General features: G+C 40.7%; 1 protein-coding gene across 2 annotated transcripts in view; it reads left to right on the top strand.

Annotated features, from left to right (window-relative positions):
* Nucleotides 1–18287, top strand: part of GATD1 (glutamine amidotransferase class 1 domain containing 1) — a 58887-nt gene extending 40600 nt beyond the window's left edge. The window contains exons 3-8 of one of the 2 annotated variants that reach the window (XM_069223101.1): nucleotides 634–739; nucleotides 3654–3761; nucleotides 6447–6541; nucleotides 8147–8240; nucleotides 9691–9802; nucleotides 17844–18287. In XM_069223101.1, coding sequence (XP_069079202.1) covers nucleotides 634–739; nucleotides 3654–3761; nucleotides 6447–6541; nucleotides 8147–8240; nucleotides 9691–9802; nucleotides 17844–17850 — 522 coding nt within the window. In that variant the 3' untranslated portion in view covers nucleotides 17851–18287. Of the gene's footprint in view, nucleotides 1–633; nucleotides 740–3653; nucleotides 3762–6446; nucleotides 6542–8146; nucleotides 8241–9690; nucleotides 9807–17843 lie in introns of those variants that run through there. The other variant, XM_069223102.1, reaches the window with a different exon arrangement.
* The last annotated feature ends 1323 nt before the right edge of the window (nucleotides 18288–19610 follow it).

The raw sequence follows: 19610 nt of genomic DNA, 5'->3' as shown, positions 1-19610 counted from the left end.
TACCAAGCCATACTTGGGACTTTTGTCCCTACAACCATCGTACAGGTAAGGTTTACATTTACAAGGTACCCTCACAGCTGACTTGCATAATGCACTACTTAGTCCTTCAATGATAAATCTGTTTCACTCGGCAGTTCAACACTGAAATCTGGCCAACAGTATAACATGGTTCTTTTCAGCCCATATGTGGTGTTTTCTCCAATGTTACTAGAGAGAAGCCTTTTACACAACCTATGCTGTGTGTTTTCACTACAGTCAAATAGGCTAGTTATTTAGTCAGAACTCTTACCATAGTTCAGGAAAAGGGAGATATAGTCTGTGGACTGTTTAGTGGTTCCTACCTGCCCATAAGTCCAAAACACCAGCTATCTAGTTCCCTAAAAATCAGTTGACTAGGGATACATGAGGCAAAGATGGTTTTCCTACAGTGACCCATTCATACTTTGCCTCTCCTTATCTTCTGATTATCCTAGGCATTCTGTTCTCTTGGCCCCTGGGCATCATTTACTCCTGTGTACGTCAGCAAGCCTTGCTTTGAATTGGTTAAGCATGCATATCTTTGGTGATAGCTGAACACACTTGACTTCAAGCAAATCCATATGTATCCGTGTTTCTTTTATTATCCTTTACTAGGGAAAGCCAATTGACTTTGTGGATGTGAATGAGGGCAACTCGCGTTGGATCCAGGACTTCCAGTTGAAACCATATGCCAGCCCGGCCAAGTTGGAGTCAATTGATGGTGAGTAGAGTATCAACAGTGTGCACTATTCTGATGTACCCCTCAAGGTTAGAGGGAACTACCAGCATAGCAGTGTAGCAATTGGTCCACATAAAGGGGAAACCCCACTTAAAGTGAAAAGGTAAGAGGCAATGAACACCTTAAAAGGCAACATTTGGGAAAGAAAGACGTTCAGCCTAACTGAACCTCTGGTTAGTGGAGGCCCTTTCATTACTCTGCTGTGGAACAGAGAAAGCTCTTGCAGAGATACATAATTTTTATGGCGATTATTTCCAAAGTGCGCAGTGTGTCCATCCATGCTACAAAATAGTACAATAAATCTGTATTTATAAGATGTTGTTTGCTCTAACTGTGCAGAACTGAGTTTTAAATGGGAGCCTTTTTCCGACACCTGCAGCCAAAATATGTACTGTTGGCTAATGTATTTTCACTGGTATTGACAAATTATTTTGTTACATCATGAGTTCATTTGTCCAGATAGTTACCAAAACAACAATTGCAACGTCACTCTTAATGTGGTTAGCCCAGGTGACTGTAAAGTATTGTGTCCAACAAGCACAGTCTTGCTCCATTCACTCTACTGCTCTAAGTTTCAATCAACGACAGTCTGCCTCTCCATACCTACTAGCAGATGTATTGACAGAAAAAATGATGTAATATTTACTTGATTGCATCGGAAAAAGTAGTTTTGCCACTCAATAAAACAGAGGGTGCGCGTGTAATCATTGTATAGGTGGTATTAAACTTTGAAAGCCCTAGAACATTACTTGAAGGATGGTGATATGCATGGTGCTTGAGCTAATGTTTGGTGCAACCATTAGTGTGCATTGTTGTCAACATAGATGTCTTTGGTATTCTTTGTACCAAAATGTCCCAGTAACACCACGAATGCCTTTGACAGGCGGCCTTTCTTCTGTGTTGGAAAGATGTGTGTGGAATGTACAAGAAAGGCAGGAGTGGCTTCACTGGAATCTCATCCACAATAATAAGAGCATTGAGGAGTCCGACCACGAGCATGGTGCCTGTTTCACTAGTTAATATGTTAAGAGTGAAGCGTTTAAATTGCCACTTTACATGATTAATTCCCTGGTTTATTACAGTTGTATTTCCTAAACTCTAAACAGAGGTCACCCTGCCTTGATGGCACTTTCAAAATCTTCCCCGAAAGGTGAAGGTTCCTCCTTTCATCTGCCCATTACATATTTTTGTAATTTTACCATACCTCAAACCCTCTTAGCAGCTAAATTTGCATTAAAAGGCAATTCAGCATTTTCCCCATCAAAACTATTTTCCCCATAAAATGTTAATGGCAAAATATTGTCGTTCTACTTTTTTGCTGTTTATTTGCGTTCATTTTTTAAATGTTTTCTTTAAGATAAAGGTAGGTATGTTTGACAGAATGCACAATAAAGGTGTTCTCAGCCTACATCCTTCTAAATGGCCAGACAAATGATTCCTGGAGCTTTCTGTCTATGCCACTGGGACTCCACCACAGACTCCTCATGGTCTGTGACCCATATCTACGGCATCTGTGTACCTATGTTTGAGGCTTACAGCAAACCGCTCCTGGAGATCCCGCCTCTGCTCATCTTGTCCGTGGAATTAGACACCTTTCTTCAGGGTACCTGCAGACTTCTCCGAGAGGCTGTGCCCATGTTCCCTGTTTATTACCTCAGTTTCCATCAACCCCAGAGCCAGAATCCTCTGCAGGAGCCAGGGAGTCTTTAATTAACACCATGTCACATTGTTCAGTCAAATTAAAAATACATTATTCCCTAGCAAAATGTGACTCAGCCACTCCCCAGAAAAAGGCCCATCAAAATGTAAATTTTGCTGGCGTAATTCGTGTAATTTTGGGAATTTTGATTGTTATGCCAAATGGCAGAATTTATGCAAGTTGTGCAAGTACATCTCCATTTGCAGTAAAAAATATAGCGCAAGAGTATAGGAACAAGGCAGACAACCAGTACGCGAATGGCTGTTGTTCACAGTAATTGTTTTTGAGCTTTTTAACACAAAAGTCTTTCCCACATCAAAAATCGGCATAAGGACGCATTTTACAGTAAATTATAGTGCTAAATGAATAAGACGCATTCTACATTAGAATATATTGCTTAATGATGGGTTTGTATTACACGAAATTCAATGTCATTTTCCAGACGTTTTGTTTAATTACACAAAATAAAATTACACAAATTTCACACACTCCTTCCTAAAAGCAGGATAAGGAACAACCTACCGTACTCCTTCCACGCACCTCTAAAAAATAACATGAACTGGTTCTTCAGTAATCCCACCATATTTTGCAGTTGAAATGCTACATTGTAATTTGTTTTTCGCCTTGAGAAACAGAATAATGTAATGTTGTATTCTACTACCTATTTGAAATAAAAAATAAAAAAACATAGCTTGTCTGTTTCTGTGACTAATTTCAGTCCTAGTTTGTGCTACACTCTTGTCTGCATTATAATCCTTGACAACCTTCCCTTTTCAAGATGCCTTTGTTAGTTCCTCATATATGCTACAGTAGGGCTGTAGTGACTAGGTAGAATACAAACTGTTTGTAACAATAATAAAGTAGGATTATTGGCCCTTCTTCAAGAAGATAAATAATAATTTATGAGAAATCATGCAGTGCTTCTATAATATAATATGTTTAAATGTATTGAACAACTGGAAATCTGATATAAATGGTTTATTAAATGTGGTTGCACGTCCTTCTAATGTGTGGCCATTGGTCGCTGGTTCTTTTTGCATTTTGGCTATGCTGCGACAATTAGACACAGGTTACAAATGGTTTGAATATTTTACACAGAGTTTCAGCATTATGCTTCTTAGCTCTCTGTTCACTAGTTCAGATCCGCTCACTGTGGGGAGGGTCCCGGTTGTGAACCATTTTCTGCTTTTTTACTAGGTGCCCGGTACCATGCTTTGCTGATCCCCAACTGCCCTGGTGCCATGTCAGATCTTGCAAACAGCGGCAGCCTTGCACGCATCCTGCAGCACTTTGCTACAGAGAAGAGTAAGTAGTCCATTTCAATCTGGTTTATAAGGAGGAGATAGAAGAGGCTCAATGACATCACTCCTAATGCAATCTGCAAATATTGTTAAACCTCTCTTTGCTTTCTCATGTACAAAGTATTACAAGTCTTTGTTGCTTCTATTAGTGTACTACTCGAAAAGTACACACAATACCTTCTTTAGCAACGCATGCTTACTTATCTAATCAAAAATAACATAATTAGGGGGTTTTGTTATTGCATAATTGAATAGGAAATGAAGACGTTTCATATCTTTAAGGACGTAGTTACTTTTTAGGTCTCCCCTAGACAGTGCATGTGCTGTCTCTGCAAGACATATCGTTTACATACAGTGGGCTTACAGCCCACCCATAGATTACCGTTGGCTAGCTTCACTGTCACTCTCTTTTACTTCAATCCCATTTATCACTGCATACCTGCATCATTTCCTCTTCTTGTGTTTGGCGCTCCCTTGGAGCATGGACAAAGTACTTGTGTCCTTCCACAGCTCCCGTTTTTGGAGCTACTTTTTTTTGTGTTCAGTCTCTCCATATGAGCGATTGTGTTTTTAGGCCGTCTCCCATATCGGCTTCTCAAACACCACAGCATGTGCTTCTTTTGATTGTTATTTATTTTCCTTCCAGCCCAACCAGCGCTCATGGCTCATGTTGTTCGTTTCTGTCCCAATTGGCCCTCATCCATGGTGCTTCTTTATGACTCCCACCCGCCCTCATCCCTGTTGCTTCTTTCAACCCTCCCACCCGCCCTCATCATTGTTGTTTCTTTAAACCATCCAACCGGCCCTCATCCCTGTTGCTTCTTTATCCCTCCCACCCACCCTCATCCCTGTTGCTTCTTTATCCCTCCCACCCGCCATCATCCCTGTTGCTTCTTTATCCCGCCCACCCGCCCTCATCCCTGTTGCTTCTTTATCCCGCCCACCCGCCCTCATCCCTGTTGCTTCTTTATCCCGCCCACCAGCCCTCATCCCTGTTGCTTCATTATCCCGCCCACCCACCCTCATCCCTGTTGCTCCTTCTTTAACCCTCCCACCCACCCTCATCCAGGTTGCTTCTTTATCCCTCCCACTCACCCTTGTTCATTTTGCTTCTTTTCCCTCCCACCCCCCATCCATATCTCTTCTTTTAATTGACACCAGACCCGTCCATGTTGCTTCTTTTTTCTCCCACCCGCCCATGTTGCTACTTTCAGCCGTTTCAGCCCCCCTCACATCCACCCTGTAAATGTTTTAACTCATGTCTGTTTCATCTCTCCCACCCGCCTTGTCCCAGTTTCAACCATGTCCCTGTTACAGCCCACCTGCCCCTGTTTCAGCCCCAACTCCTACTTACCCTGTCACTGTTTGAGCTCCCTCCCTCCGCCCTGTCCCTGCCATGTCCCTGTTTCAGACCCCCCCTCCCTTCCTATCCCTGTTTCGGCCCACTCCTACCTGCACTGTTTGAGCCCCCTCCCACCCACCCTGTCCCTGTTTCAGCTCCCTCCCACCCACCCTGTCCCTGTTTCAGCAACCTCCCACCCACCCTGTCCCTGTTTCAGCAACCTCCCACCATCCTGTCCCTGTTTCAGCACCCTCCCATCCTGTCCCTGTTTCAGCAACCTTCCACCCTGTCCCTGTTTCAGCACCCTCCCATCCTGTCCCTGTTTTAGCCCCCCTCTCTTCCGCCCGTCCCTGTTTCAATCACCCATTCCTGTTTCAATCCCCCTCATACCACCATCCTGGTTTCTACCCCCTCCCACCCACCCTTGTAACTGTTTTTTCTCCTCCTATTTGCCCTAGTTCCTGTTTCTTCTACCTCTACCCACCTTTATCTCTGTTTGTTCTCCCTCCACTCACACACTTCTCTGTTTCTTTTCCTTCACTCACACGCATCCTTGTTTCAGCTACCACCTCACCCTTATTTTAGCTAAGCCCCTGTTACATCTAACCTCCTGCCCGTTTCAGCTGCCCCTCCACCAACTTGCCATTTTCAGCTCCCCCCCCACCTCTAGATCCCCTCCTGCCTCACCTTTGGTTCAGCTAGCTCCTCACCTGCCCCGTCTGTTTCACCTAGACCCTCGCCGGCTCCATCCTTATTTCAGTTACCCCACCACCCGTCCCATCCCTGTATGAGCCCCTCCCCCCACCTGCCCCAACTGTGTTTTAAATGCCCCCATCTCTGTTTCAAACCCCCAAACCCTGTTTCAGACCCAATCCCACCCGCTCCATCCTTGTTTCAGACCGATGTCCCTGTTTTCTACCCAAGTCCCTGTTTCAGACCCACCTCCCACCCACCCCATCCCGGTTTTAATCACCCGGCCCTGTTTCAATTCCTCCCAGACTCCCCATCCCGGTTTCAGCCTCCTATCTCAGACCCAATGTCCCTGTTTCATACCCCTGCCCATTCACCTAGTCCCTGTTTCAGTAACCCTTGCGGACAGCCACGTCCCTGTTTCAGAAACCCTCTCACCTCCGTCTGTTTCTTCTCCTCCTTCCAAACAGGCAAAAGGAAACAAGAAAGTGCTATGATGCGCCCCCTCTTCTTATGTATCTCTATCTAAATGCACAAGATAATTAGCCACCATAAGTGTAAGCAGAATGACAGACAGAGAAAAGCGCATATCTAGTTTTTTTTCATGGTGTGTATAAATGATTTTACAGTTCTTTTGTGATCACCTTCTCTTCTCAGAGCCCATGTGTGCCATTGGACATGGAGTTGCAGCCCTGTGCTGTGCAACAGATGAGAACAGGTCCTGGCTATTCCAAGGATACAGCCTGACTGGGGTAGGAGATCCCACTAGCAATGAGTCATTATATGAGGGAGACTACAACATGAAGCTGACTAAATAACCATGGAAATGTACCAAGACAGGCTGATCGCTGTGTTTTAAATTAGAGTTTAGTAAAGTGTTCATTACTGTGCCACGTGGAAGATCTGTAAACAAGTTAAACATTCCTAGGACGGGATGGTGGGTAATAAATTGTATTAGAAACTGGATGAGCAATGTGAAGCAGACCATGTTGGATTTATTCTTTTTAGAAGAAGAAGAGATCAACAGTGGGATGTCATGAGGACTGGGTATGTGTTTAATGCTTCTCATTGCATTCATAAGTCACATGGACAAGCAGCTGTTAAATTGAGTAATTATTTTATTTTCATAGCATTATTTGTGCAGGGCGTGAGTGTGACTATTACAACTTAATAAAATCTGTCTCAGTAGTACGGTACAATTAGAAAAGCTGGGAAAGATCTTTAGAAGGTTGCAAAATAGGTAAATAACAGTAATGCTAAGTTGAGTATTTGTTCAATACCAAATGGGAAATGATTTCCCAATCATTTTTTAAACGGCATACAACAGGAAAAGTATATTGAGGCTTTAAAACCAGATGTCCTCGAAGTGGCTACACAGTGTATTTTAGTTTTTATCAGCAAAGACTACATGCAATCCAACCGTGCTGATCTGAAAATGTACCCAACATTGAAACCAAATGTTTGTGCCACTTCTTCTACTATGGTAAGTTTTCTATCAACAAACAGACGTGGCACATTTTCTGCACCCACACTGATAAAGTTATTCTCATTTAGATGGGATGAACTTTACCCACCTTGGGCACCTCCAAGTTCATTGTGTGTATGATGATACATTAGCCACTGCAACAAGGGGAAGCCTTGTTTGGGGAAAAAGGTGATTAATAGATTGCCCCCTCCCCTTTCATTGAACTGTGTCATACCTATTTCCGCCTAAGATGTCTTCTCGCAGATTTCACAGGAACTTGTTCACTTTCAGTTCACACATGTAATTCTTTCAGAAAAGGTGGAGTTGAGAGAGGTTTACTAAATAAGGCTCCTCTCCTTCCGGAGAACTAATTGAAACATATGATTCATAGGATGTCCACAGTTCTAGTGATACAGAACGTGAGGAATGCCATGTTAGGGTATGAGACACAGGGTTGCTTACGTGATGGCATGAGCTGAGGAATCCCCAGCACATAGTTATGAAAGCAGCCTTGATGTAGCAGCACTCCCATGTTCTCATGGATACGGAATATTTGTTCAGCTGATCGTCTAAACTGGTTGTAAAATGTTTGTCTCTAATATTCAATGTATTTGGAAAATTGAAACCATGTTTGGGCCCCCTTAAAAACAACAAACTATTCCAGGTGAAACTCTCCAACATCCCTTGTAAGGACTTGTGGTAGCTGACACCAAGTAATGTAACTTGAGAGAAACTGAAAGTGACCTGTATGTCTTTGCAATATTGACTGCTGTATATTGTGCAATATAGAACACCTGTTGAGAAAACATTATCTCGTGTCCTTTGTATCTTTGACCATTTGGGCTTGCAACAAAAAAAACATACTTTACTTGTCCATCTCTCCTCTACACAGCCATCAGTTTATGAACTTGTGCGAAGGCCAGATTTTGCCAGCCTACCTGTTATTGTGGAGGACTTTGTAAAAGATTCTGGTGCCACCTTCAGTGGTGAGTTGTATTCTGCTGTGTGATGCCTAAATCTTGATTGTAATGTCTGAGGAAAGGTGTTTTTTTTTTTTTTTTACAACTTTTCAGCTTGCTTCTTATTTACAGTACAACTCTGTACTGCAAACTTAACAAGTACTTGGAAGGCAGGTGAGCATTACAGATCTTAACTATCATAGGATGGACATTTGAGGGAAGGAACAGTTCTTGTCAGTTGTGTATGCCTGTAGTGGATAAACATTAGAACATTTGACTTCTGTCTCAGTCCAATCAGACAATACATTTCCTTCTGCATGCTGTTAGTCTTGCTGTCAGACAATCAGTAGGCAGCATTCAATAGTCAGGAAAAGGAAAATTAACTGGTCCGTCTAATCCAACTGAAATACTACACTAAACCCTTCAGTAATTGTGAATGTGCAGATCCTTATTTTTTAATCAGTTTATAATGCATAACTGATTTCCCTGTCTAATGTTGCTTGGCCTGACCTCAACATTCATTGGTGCATTTCTTTTCTTCTCTTTAAACCTATTTCTCGGCTGCTTCTACTTTCAACATTTGGAGATTATTTTTATTTGTGGTGTGCTAGCATTTTATACAGGCCTGTGTGCCTGCTTAGTATTAGTGTACAATATTCTTTCCCAGCGTTCCGTTCTAAACATCTGTTCCAGATTCAATTTCCCCAACTACTCGTTCCTTTCATCCTTTTCTGCAGTGCCTTCATTTGAGCTCTTAGCCTAAGAGCCCATGAGTGCTAGCATAAGCAAGCCGATACTCAAAGCACTTTTTCTTTGTTGTCTTTATGATCTATCATTGTATAAATGCAATGGGAGATTTCAGATAGGTCCACGTATTTGATGAAGCCATTATCTTCAATTTAAAAGTTGTGAACCTCAAGGAAAATGTTTAAAAATGGATATATCAATGCTTCATTGAGTTTTCACAGTGCCTTCAGTTTGAGCGTCTTACTTCATTTGTGTAAATTTATCGCACCAATATAAGCTATTCATTTTGGAATCACTGTTTGACTGTTGCTCTTTTTAGGGAATATTTACTTTTTAGTGAATATTTTGGAATGAAGAGATAGGGTTGCAACTTTTCAAGGTCATAAATCTACGGCATTCCTGTATAACAGTGGGTCTCAAATAATGAGGGAGAAGTTCAAGTGTTTGACGTTTCTGTCTTGACTGAGTTTTGTGTACAAGTAGTAAACCAATGACAATTAATGTAAAAATAAGAATAGGAGATAAAGACAACTTGTCTATGGCATTTGCATTTGTGCCTCCCAGACAAAAATGCTTATTTGTACTTTTGGATCATGTGGCGAAAAATGCAAGAATGTTTCAGAATGAAAAGTGTAATTTGGGAGTCAGCTGAAAAAACAAACACTGTAGGTACAAGTATTGCCATGCTGTATAACATTTTGTAATTGACTGCTCTTGCTTCTTTGTTCAGCAAGCGAACCAGATGCTATGCATGTTGTATTGGACAGGCACCTTGTGACCGGGCAGAACGATAACTCCACTCTCCCAGCCATTCACAACCTGATCTTTCTCTGCAGCAGCAGGTAAGAAATTTGATTATGCTGGAAAGGCTGTAATTGCACACAAACTCATAAAATGCAGAGCTCTCTGGAATGTGCCTTAGATGCTTGAATGGCCTGTAAATGTTCAGATTAACAGTTTTTTCCACGTCATTTAAAAGGGTGGTATGGCAAAGGTGCCCTCTCAGTAATCACACCACAGTTGTTGAATTATACTAAGAGTTTATTGCTCATTAGGGAGATCCCATCCACCCATCACAGCTGCTGTCAAACGCCTCACAGCTCCAACTGCCTCCCAGCCTCCGAAATTCCATACTGACCTCATAACATTCTACTTCCTTGCAATAGAACTAAAGGTCCCACAATATATACCTTCCCCTTTGCAACACATAACATTTGTTTTCTAATACTAAACAAATAGAACCCTGAAGTAAAAAACTATATACATATGAAAACAACAATATATAAAAACAATTATCCGATCAATAATACAGTGGTGCCATTGTACACAATGAAGTGAATTACAGCTCAAGCATGTTGTGAGTTGCCCAACTGACGATCCAAAATTCCTACTTATTGTCTTCTATCAAGACCTTCTCCTGAGTTACCTTATCTTTCCTTTGAAAAAACACGCCGGTAAGGTTCCAAATGTGAGAATCGCCCTTCTTTACAGCATTTGTGAAAGGTTTTGTGACTCTTAAAGGTTTACAAAGTCTAACACTCCCTTCCTTACCCACTGGGTTTCTTATCGTAACACAGTCACCAGTTTTAACATCTGCTTTCATGACTGACTTTCTCCTGTCAAACTTTCCTTGCGATTCTTCACTTTTTTCTCCTTTCTCAGTATCCAATCACTCGCATTCACTCTACCCAACCTATTTTTAAAATCATTCACCCACTCTGGAATCACTGGAGTGTTTAGCTGTCTTCCTTGAAACTCCTGTGGTAGGGTGTTGTGTAACCCTGTATGCTTCCACTCTTTTACAGACTTCATCTTTCCACACCAACCCATTATTTTTTGGCCATATGTATGGTTTGCTTCAAAACTCTATAGAGAGCTCCACAATCATATTAGTGTAGAGTTAATAAAGTGTATACTTGTTGTGCTTAATGCCACATTCCCACAAGAATTTCTTCATCCCCTTTGACACCTTTTGCACTCCATTATCGTTTAATAGCACTTTAGTTATACTTTCCCTAAAAAACATGTCCTTTAAAAGTCCTCTCACGTTTTGTCTCAATCCCTCTTGTGAAGATTTCAGGCCGCATGGACTACATAGCCATCACAACCATCTAAAAACATTTGCACACATCTCCAAGTATCTCCGAGAATGTCGAAAGCAATCTTTTCCCAGGGGCAAGTCGTCTGACCACCATGGGCTGCACGCTAGGTTTCATAGTTTTCTTACTTGGTGCACACTGCACACATTCTCTCACTCCTCTTTCCACCTATAAATCCATGCCTGGCCACCAATTCACCAGCCTGAGTTTCTCCTCGATTTTCAACAGACCCTGATGATCGCAGTGAGCTAGGGACATCAGTTCCTCTCTGATGGTGCCTGGAGGTACCAGTCTGGTCCTTCGGAATAAGAATCTATGACTCTCTGACACCCTAATATTTCTTAATCTCCTCACTACTATTGTTCGTAGTATTCCATCCGACTTTCAACAATGACAGGAACTACTGTATGGTATTATCAGCCAGCCGTTCTGTACAACATTTTTCCTCTGAAATTAAGACAGTGTCAACTCCACAAACCGTTTCTTCCTCAAACTCATCCTCATCAAACTTCTCAAATATTTGACTCACATCTAGTGAAAATCATATAGATAAATAATCTGCTACCATGTTCTCTACTCCTGGAATATATTTCATTTCAAAATCATACTTTTGTAGAGCCACCACCCATTTTGTGATCTTGCCAGAGACAGCATCAATGCCTTTCTCCTTAAAAACCTCACACAGGGGTTTGTGGTCTATCCTAATCTCAAACGTTCCTTCCTGCAGAAACTTCTTAAGTTTCCTTACAGCCCAGTACAATGCTAATGCCTCCCTTTCTATAACTGAATACCTCATCTCAGGCTCATTTAAACTGCCTGAAAAAAACAAAATGGTTCTCTGTCATTCATGTTCACCTTGCTGCAAAATTTAGTTAGAATCATTTTTTTATCTCCGGATCAAAGTTTTTGAATTCAGGAGGTGAGTTAAGCATCTCTTTCACCTCCTTGTATTCAGCCTTACAATGATTATTCCAGACAAAATCTACACCCTTCTTGAGCAATTTTCTCATGTTTACTCAGATGTCAGCAAAACCCTTGACAAGCTTATTGTAGCATTCTGCTATTCCCAAAACTCTCATTAGTTCTTCCTTATTAGTGGGTCACCTCAAGCTGCGCATGGAGTTAACTGGGAATGATCCCTTCTCCAGTGATGATATGGTGCAATAATTAATGGAACTTTTCCTAAAATTGCATTTCTCATCATTCACTGTGAGATTGTATTCTGTAAATCTCTCCAGGACTTGCTTTACTCTCAAGTCATGTTCACTCGGTTCCTTCCCAAACATCAAAAAGTCATCCTGATAGACCTTTATACCATCCCAACACTTCAACACTTTTTTCAAAGATCTCTGAAAAATAGATGCCACTGACACTAAGCAAGACGACAACCTGGCATATCTGAAGGTTCCAAAAGGGGTGATAAAAGATGAGGTCTCTGGAAGTTTCATCTAAAACAATCTGATGATATGCTGACGATAAATCAATGGTGGAAAAAAACTTTGTCCCCTTCCAATAATACAAGCATATCAGCAATATTAGGGAGGGGATATCTGACCACCACATTTTTTATTGAGTTTCCTAAGATAAACACACAAACGCAAACTTCCATTGGCTTTTCTAGCTACCACCACTGCCGCCAACCACTCCGTACTCTCAGCGTCCTCAATAATACCATCAGCCTTGAATCTTTTTAGTTCTGGGCAAACTTTGTCTCTAACAGCAATGGGTACAATTCATAGTTTACCACAAACAGGTTTGCCATGAGCAGTCAAAAGTATTTTATGCACATACTTCTTCATGCTTCCTAGTTTTTCTTGGAAAAACCTGTTAAAATTCCAACTTTACTTCCTGGAGAAATTCATCACTAGATGCTCCACACATATTTAGTTTTTTTTTATTCCATAATTCTATTTTAATGTAATAGGGGGAACATTGTTTGGGTCAAGTATCACCCCCAAATCTTGTTGATGGGACCAGCTTAAAATATTGTCACCTTTCTGTGACACATACATTTTGGTATTGATATATCTTTGTTTGTACTCCATTAAACCCTCAAAGTAACCACAGAGCTCAATAGGCTTTCCACCATATGCATGGGATTTAATGTCAGGTTTTCACAATTTAACATTCATCTTGAGTTTATCATTAAAAAAAAAGTGATGGAGATAATCGTAATTTTTGCTCCACAGCCTAATAATACACTGGTCTTCTCACCATTCACTTTTATGTCATCCACAGGACTGTTATGACTAATACTGCCAACTTGTAACACAATTTATCCACACTCACAGTTTAGCTCTTCGTCATTTTCACTGATGTTACCATCAACTTCATATACCTTTCCTTCTGATCCTTTCTATTTGCATAAATTGAAAAATTACCTTTTCTTTTGAAAACATTGCATGTTGCTTTGAACGCAGACAGCTCTAGTCATTGGCCATGTGACCTAGGTTCCCACACTTATAACATTTACTTTGAAACTCATATTTTTTCTGTTATACCAATTTTATGTTTCTGAGGACTTTTCCCGGGTTTACGAACCACTGAAACATCCCCCTCACTTGGTCTTTCCTTTTTTATGATCTCTTCACATTTAAGAGAGTTTTCAATGGTCTTGCTCCTATCAATACCTCATCAAGAATTGGATCATCCTTTTGCCATAGTTCTTCACACCTCCTCTCTATGCTGCATCCTCGCATGTCTTGATCTCAAATTCTTTCTTCTAACAACCCTGTAAATTTACACGACAAAGCCAATTTTCTCCGATCCGCTACATAGTTCTCAACTGACTCACCCTCTTTCTGATCACGCGTACCAAAGTGGTACCTTTCTAATATGGTACTCACTTAAAGAAGGTAGAGTTTATCCAGCTTACCTATACAGATTTCATATTTATTATTAATATCTACTGGATTTTTTCCATTTGATGAATGGTACCCCAAGCCGTTGTAAAAAAAAAATGGAGAAGCAGTTATATTTTGCACAGTACTATTACTACTTTGCAACCTATAAAGCGGAGTTTGATTACAATAATATAGCAAAGCTTTTAATTAATTATTAGGTTTCTTATACTTTCAATCACTTATATGACCTCTGAATGTACAAGGACGTTTCAAAACCACTGAAATATGCTCACTGGCACATGAAACATCCCCCTGTAAATGAACATTAGGTTAATCAGAAAGAAAGAATGTGGAAAAAAAAACAACAAAAAGAGAAAAAAAAACATTAATAACTATGAAAAAACTAATTTCTGTTTAGTTGAGTTCAGTCCAGTCTGACTGTTCCAATCTTCACACCACAGTCAGCCAACTAGTTTATTTCAACCCGGAAAAGCTCTGCCAAACAGGAAGAGATAAGGAGGACACTCTCCCTCTGTAAGAGACTTTGCTAGAGGTTCAATCTAAGGGAAAAGAAACCCACCTGTAAGTATTTTACCCCAAGTAATCTTTAATTTACAGGTTTATAACACTAATGCGAACTGACATGTTTTACAATGTCTTTAGAGCTGTAAAATATCAAAGCCTCACTGGAATCTAAAGGAGCGTCTCTCCCAATGCAAGCTACCCCTCGAAATATGTGTGTTCCAAATTCTGCAGCATCACTGCACAAACCTTTGAAGATCTTGCTCTGGCTGATCTGCTCGAGCTGATGATTACCAAGCGCAAGACACGCTTCAAACAAGGACTCTCGGGGTGTGAGCATCGCTTGTGCCACGCAACGCCTTTTATAATTAAACTTCCATACAAGCTTGCATCCTCAGCACTGACAACAGCTAAATCTCTGGGGAGGCTGATTGCCGCATAGTTAACACCGCTGTAAAGTCACAACACTTCTCTCATCTTCCGCCATTATATTCCTGTTGCCACCTTACTCATACATGCATGAGGGTTTTTTTTTTCCTCTCAATCCCCAAACCCTCGATGGGCTAAAGATACAGGTTGTGTGAAGCTCAACGCCCATATTCAAATGCAAAACTGAGGAAAAATATCCAGCCCTACTGAGGTGTGGTTGGAGCAGGGTCCAACAGGGATGTAGACACTGACCAGAAACACTGTGTTGAGATCTTCCTCTGTAGTATGCCATCCTTATCGCCAGTGTGATTAAGGTGCCCTCTCAGTAACCACACCACGGTTGTTGAAATATGATAAGAGTTTATTCCTCATTAGGAAGATCCCATCCAACCGTCACAGCTGCTGTCAAACGCCTCACAGCTCCAACTGCCCCCCAGATTCCACACTGACCTGATAACATTCTACTCCCTAGCTATAGGACTAAAGGTCCATGGTTGAAACTAGCCCTGGGAGTCACAAAGCATGGGGCAAGCAAGAGGTTCCTGGACTGATGGACTGGGAAAGGGATTTAAATTGGTGCCAGAGGGCAGAGTCGTGATTTATAAGGAGAGGGGTTGCCCAATGAAATGGGAGAAGATCTGGGGGGCGTGGATAGCCCACAGGGCTCATGGATAGCCCACAGAGGCTCGCACTTGTTAAGGGTGCAAGTGAGGGGTTGGGAAAAAGACAGGTTTCTAAGGTCTATATGTAAAGTGCCTTGGCTGTACAAATGTAATTGCAACCGGTTGTAGGTGGATGCATCTCTTAACCATGTTACTTTGTGGTGATAATGTAATGCACGCAACCAATTGTACCACAGTGGTTATTTACCCTCTTTGTTTAATAAAAATATTTTGTAGGGGAAGGGTGGGCCTTGCAAGAGCAGGGGCTTCCGAAGTTGATTTTTATTTGTATTTGTAATGACCCCATACACTTGCAATCAGTATGGATGGTAGGAGAGGTCCATCTATAAGTACACGTGAGACAGTTGTGAATAATTATTTTTTTATTTGCGGTTTCATATTCATGTTGTTTTACCTTTCTTCAGCAAGCCGAATGAGCTTAAAAGTGATAGGATGCTACTCCAAGAGCCTTGAGTTATTCACTGTTTTATTGGTGTAGAGCACTAACTCACCATTCTTAATAAAAGATTGGAATGTCATCTTGTTGCAGAGACTTTTGTTTTTTTGCTGAAGGGCTTTCTTTTTGGAAACTACAATATTTGTCGGATTTCTGTAATGTGTTTTGCTGCTGTTCCTTTTGGGTTCATTTAGAGTCCATTGGTAAATCTATGAAGTGATAGCCATGTCACCACAATTGAAAGGTGGAATCTTGCCCATAGATTTCGGGTTCTGTGCATACTGTTAGCATCAGACGTTTGCTTTTTGTACCTGGCTACAAATTGTAAATACTTTGATGCTTAATCCATAGCTCAAATGTTGTGTTAATGCAGGGAATGTGTGGCAATCCTAATACCACACATTGCAGATTTAGTGCAGCAAACTAAATGAAGGCCTTGCTATTACATAACATTATTCACATGATGAAATGTTATTTTTAATAATTGAAGTAAGTTCTAAGGCCCTCTGACAGACCGTAGAGAATGATTTGCACCTAATTAGACTTGTTGATTAAAAAATGTTTACATTTCCATCACAAAATCATATTTTTATGAAAAATTCAAAAGTCCAAAAAAGTTAGATTAGCAAAAGCAAATGTCGGTGATAAAGCTATTGGATTCAAACACTCTAATGAAGCTTGTTAGCTGAGTACAGTAGTCTCCTATAAAGGAGAGTTCCCCATTAAATCACGAGGAAAATGAAAGATCCGTGCAAAAGACTTTCTGAGAATCTGAGCAAGCTGTCTGCTGTTTTTATTCAAATAAATAATAGCTGTCGGTCAATCCTCACAATTATAAAATCCTCAGAATGGAACTGAACACCCACAGTAAATAAATTGTACAGCAGTGCATGTTAACAATAAAGCAACCACCAACTTATTGGTTGACGAGGCAGGCCCTGCACTTGCCCAAACCATTACAGTCTCATCTGCAGTTATGCTGACAAGCTTAACATAGACTGCATCGTAGCCCAGTCAAATCACCTTTAGTATCCTCTTTACCTTCAGCTTTTTTATCTCACAAACCATTTACACCTTCATATGACATCATACACCTTATACAACATTGCATAACCCAAACAGACCGTCTGCATTGATGCAGCATGCGTTATGCGGTGACCAAATACAGGGGCAGATTTAGGAAAAGTGGAGCTGCATGCAATGCAGCGCCACTTTTCTTGCATCACTTATCGCCCCCGTAACACCACCATGTGTGTGCCGTATTTAAGATATGGCGCACCATGGTGTTAGTTAGGGAACTACCATCAACATTTTTGGCACTAGTTTGGCGCTTTGCAGGATTATCGTTAAAAAAATTGACGCTAATCCTGCAAAGACCATTGAGTCCCATTATAAATAATAGTGTGCCTCCTTTAAAAGCCTGCTATGTGCAGGTGTCAAAAATGCCACAAAAAATGGTGCAAAGAAATCTTTCAGATGACGCTAATGTGGTATAAGGAGGTGCTAGGCCTTCTTAAATCTGGGCCACAGTCCCTCACTGAATCTTACAAGCTTTACGTAGAATGTTCTATGGTGCTAACCTTTCTCATGACGAAAAATGTAAAACAGACAAATAAGAAAAAAAAAGATAAATGCATGCTTCCACTCATTCAAACACTAACCAACCTTAGTTGTCTTAATGACTGCCTGCAGTGAAATGCTCCGTTGTGAGGACAGTGTCTAATCTGTTAGGGCCATTGATCTCCTTTTGATTAAAATCTGTGAAACTGTTTTGAAAACCTACACAAATATTTGATTTCCTAACATAATGCTTGCATTTTACCATCTCTGGTTTTATTTTATCATTGGGCTGCTTGTGTTTGTTTTTGCAGGAAATGATGCACTACCTTGCTGTCGGTCACCTTTTCCAACAATGACAAATTTGCACAGGAGGTCCCCTGCGAAAGTTGCCCTGAACCTATGGATATCTTTGCAGTTTTCAGTCACTGCCTGTCATTCATGCACACTAATATATAACAGAAGCCCCAAAAGCCTTGTGTCCGACCTTATAACCAAGGTTAATGTATTTCGGCATGGAAACAGTAGCTGAATCTGAGATGCATTCCTTGAGAATTAGTCATTTGTTTGCTATATCTGTGGTTTATTGTAAATAATACTTCTATATTCACTGTTGAAAATTAATTATGAACATTGATGTCCGTTTTGAATCTGTATTATATGACAAAATATGTACATCCATCCTTGCATAATGTTGTATGTAAAATAGGTTTGGAAGAATGCTTCGTTTGTATAAACAGAATTAATTTGAAACTGCATATTTGCAGCATGTTTCTGGTGCATATTCACATGCTTTGCTCTTTACTGCTATGTAGTGTTGGGCCTGCATTATACTAGCTTGTTTTCCCTGAGGCCAGCCCTGCACCTGGACATATAAAATTATTTTGGAAATGCAGTTTTATGCTCTTTATATAACATTAACGTGAACGTTTATTTCTGCATTGACACGTAACACAGCATGAGGTCTTTGCCTCAGCACAAGACTAGTTTGTTCAATCCTATGAGGTACGTAATCAGGTCATAAGGGTATGATGTTAATGAAGAATACTCCTTTCACATTTTTGTGACAATGTAACACCCACCATCCCAAGAAAAATTTAAACGAAGTCTGGATAATGTGTTTTCCCAGGGATATCGCTGGCTCCAAGTATCAGCATTTCAGGACTTTAAGTGCAAGAAAACCAGAGAATATAGAAAAGAATGGTGATTGACTCATTACAAAATGTTGGAGACAGAGGCCTCAACCGAGAGGGACATTCGTAGAAGAACTTGAAAAACTTGCAAGCTAAAGCCAACTTTCTGTCATGTTGACAGACCTGACCATGAGAGTCTGTATTTTGCCCCTATTAAATATGCAATAAATAAATCAAAAAGAAGGTGGAGGCAAAAGCTACTTCACCTTACCACACTCGTGGATAAAACAGAAAAAACGTGAAATTAGTGGTGCTGGAGTCTTGACCCAGCACTCACATAGATTACAAAACATAATGAAAGTCTAATACAATTCAATTCAAATTATGGACGGCACAGAATCCCAAGACTTGTTTCTTAATAAAACGCATTATTGTAATCCTATATCTTCCAATAAAATATTTTTTTCTTCAATTCCTTGTAGCCAATGCGTTTCATCCCAGCTGACTTCTTCTGGGCTTAACTCGCTAGTCAGCACACAGCAGAAATTTCTCCAACGTATATTTGAAGTGTTTCTATTATACAATTGTAAAGATCTTGCTTGCTGCACATTAAGATTTCAATTATCCCATATTCCTCTAAGTTCCATACTGGACTTTCATTATGTTATGTAATCTGTGTGAGTGCTGGGTCGTATAAAAACCCTATTAAATATGCCATTACTGTAGAGCATTTGTTTGGATTTAAGTAGATGAAAAGTTAGAAAGAAATGAAGACAATGACCCTGGAAATTCTGTCAGATTTTGCAACACAAAGACTCCTATTTTCGCAGACCACAAGTGAGACTGCTAGCCACTGATCCTTCACCCACCCTGCAGAAGGCATCATTCAGAAGTACCACAGGAGCTGCTCTCGGGTAACTCCAGAGCTCGAGCCAAAGAACCTCAAGG

This window comes from Pleurodeles waltl, chromosome 3_1, assembly GCF_031143425.1.
Source record: "Pleurodeles waltl isolate 20211129_DDA chromosome 3_1, aPleWal1.hap1.20221129, whole genome shotgun sequence".
NCBI lineage: Eukaryota > Metazoa > Chordata > Amphibia > Caudata > Salamandridae > Pleurodeles > Pleurodeles waltl.
This window is presented reverse-complemented; position numbering and strand designations above follow the sequence as displayed.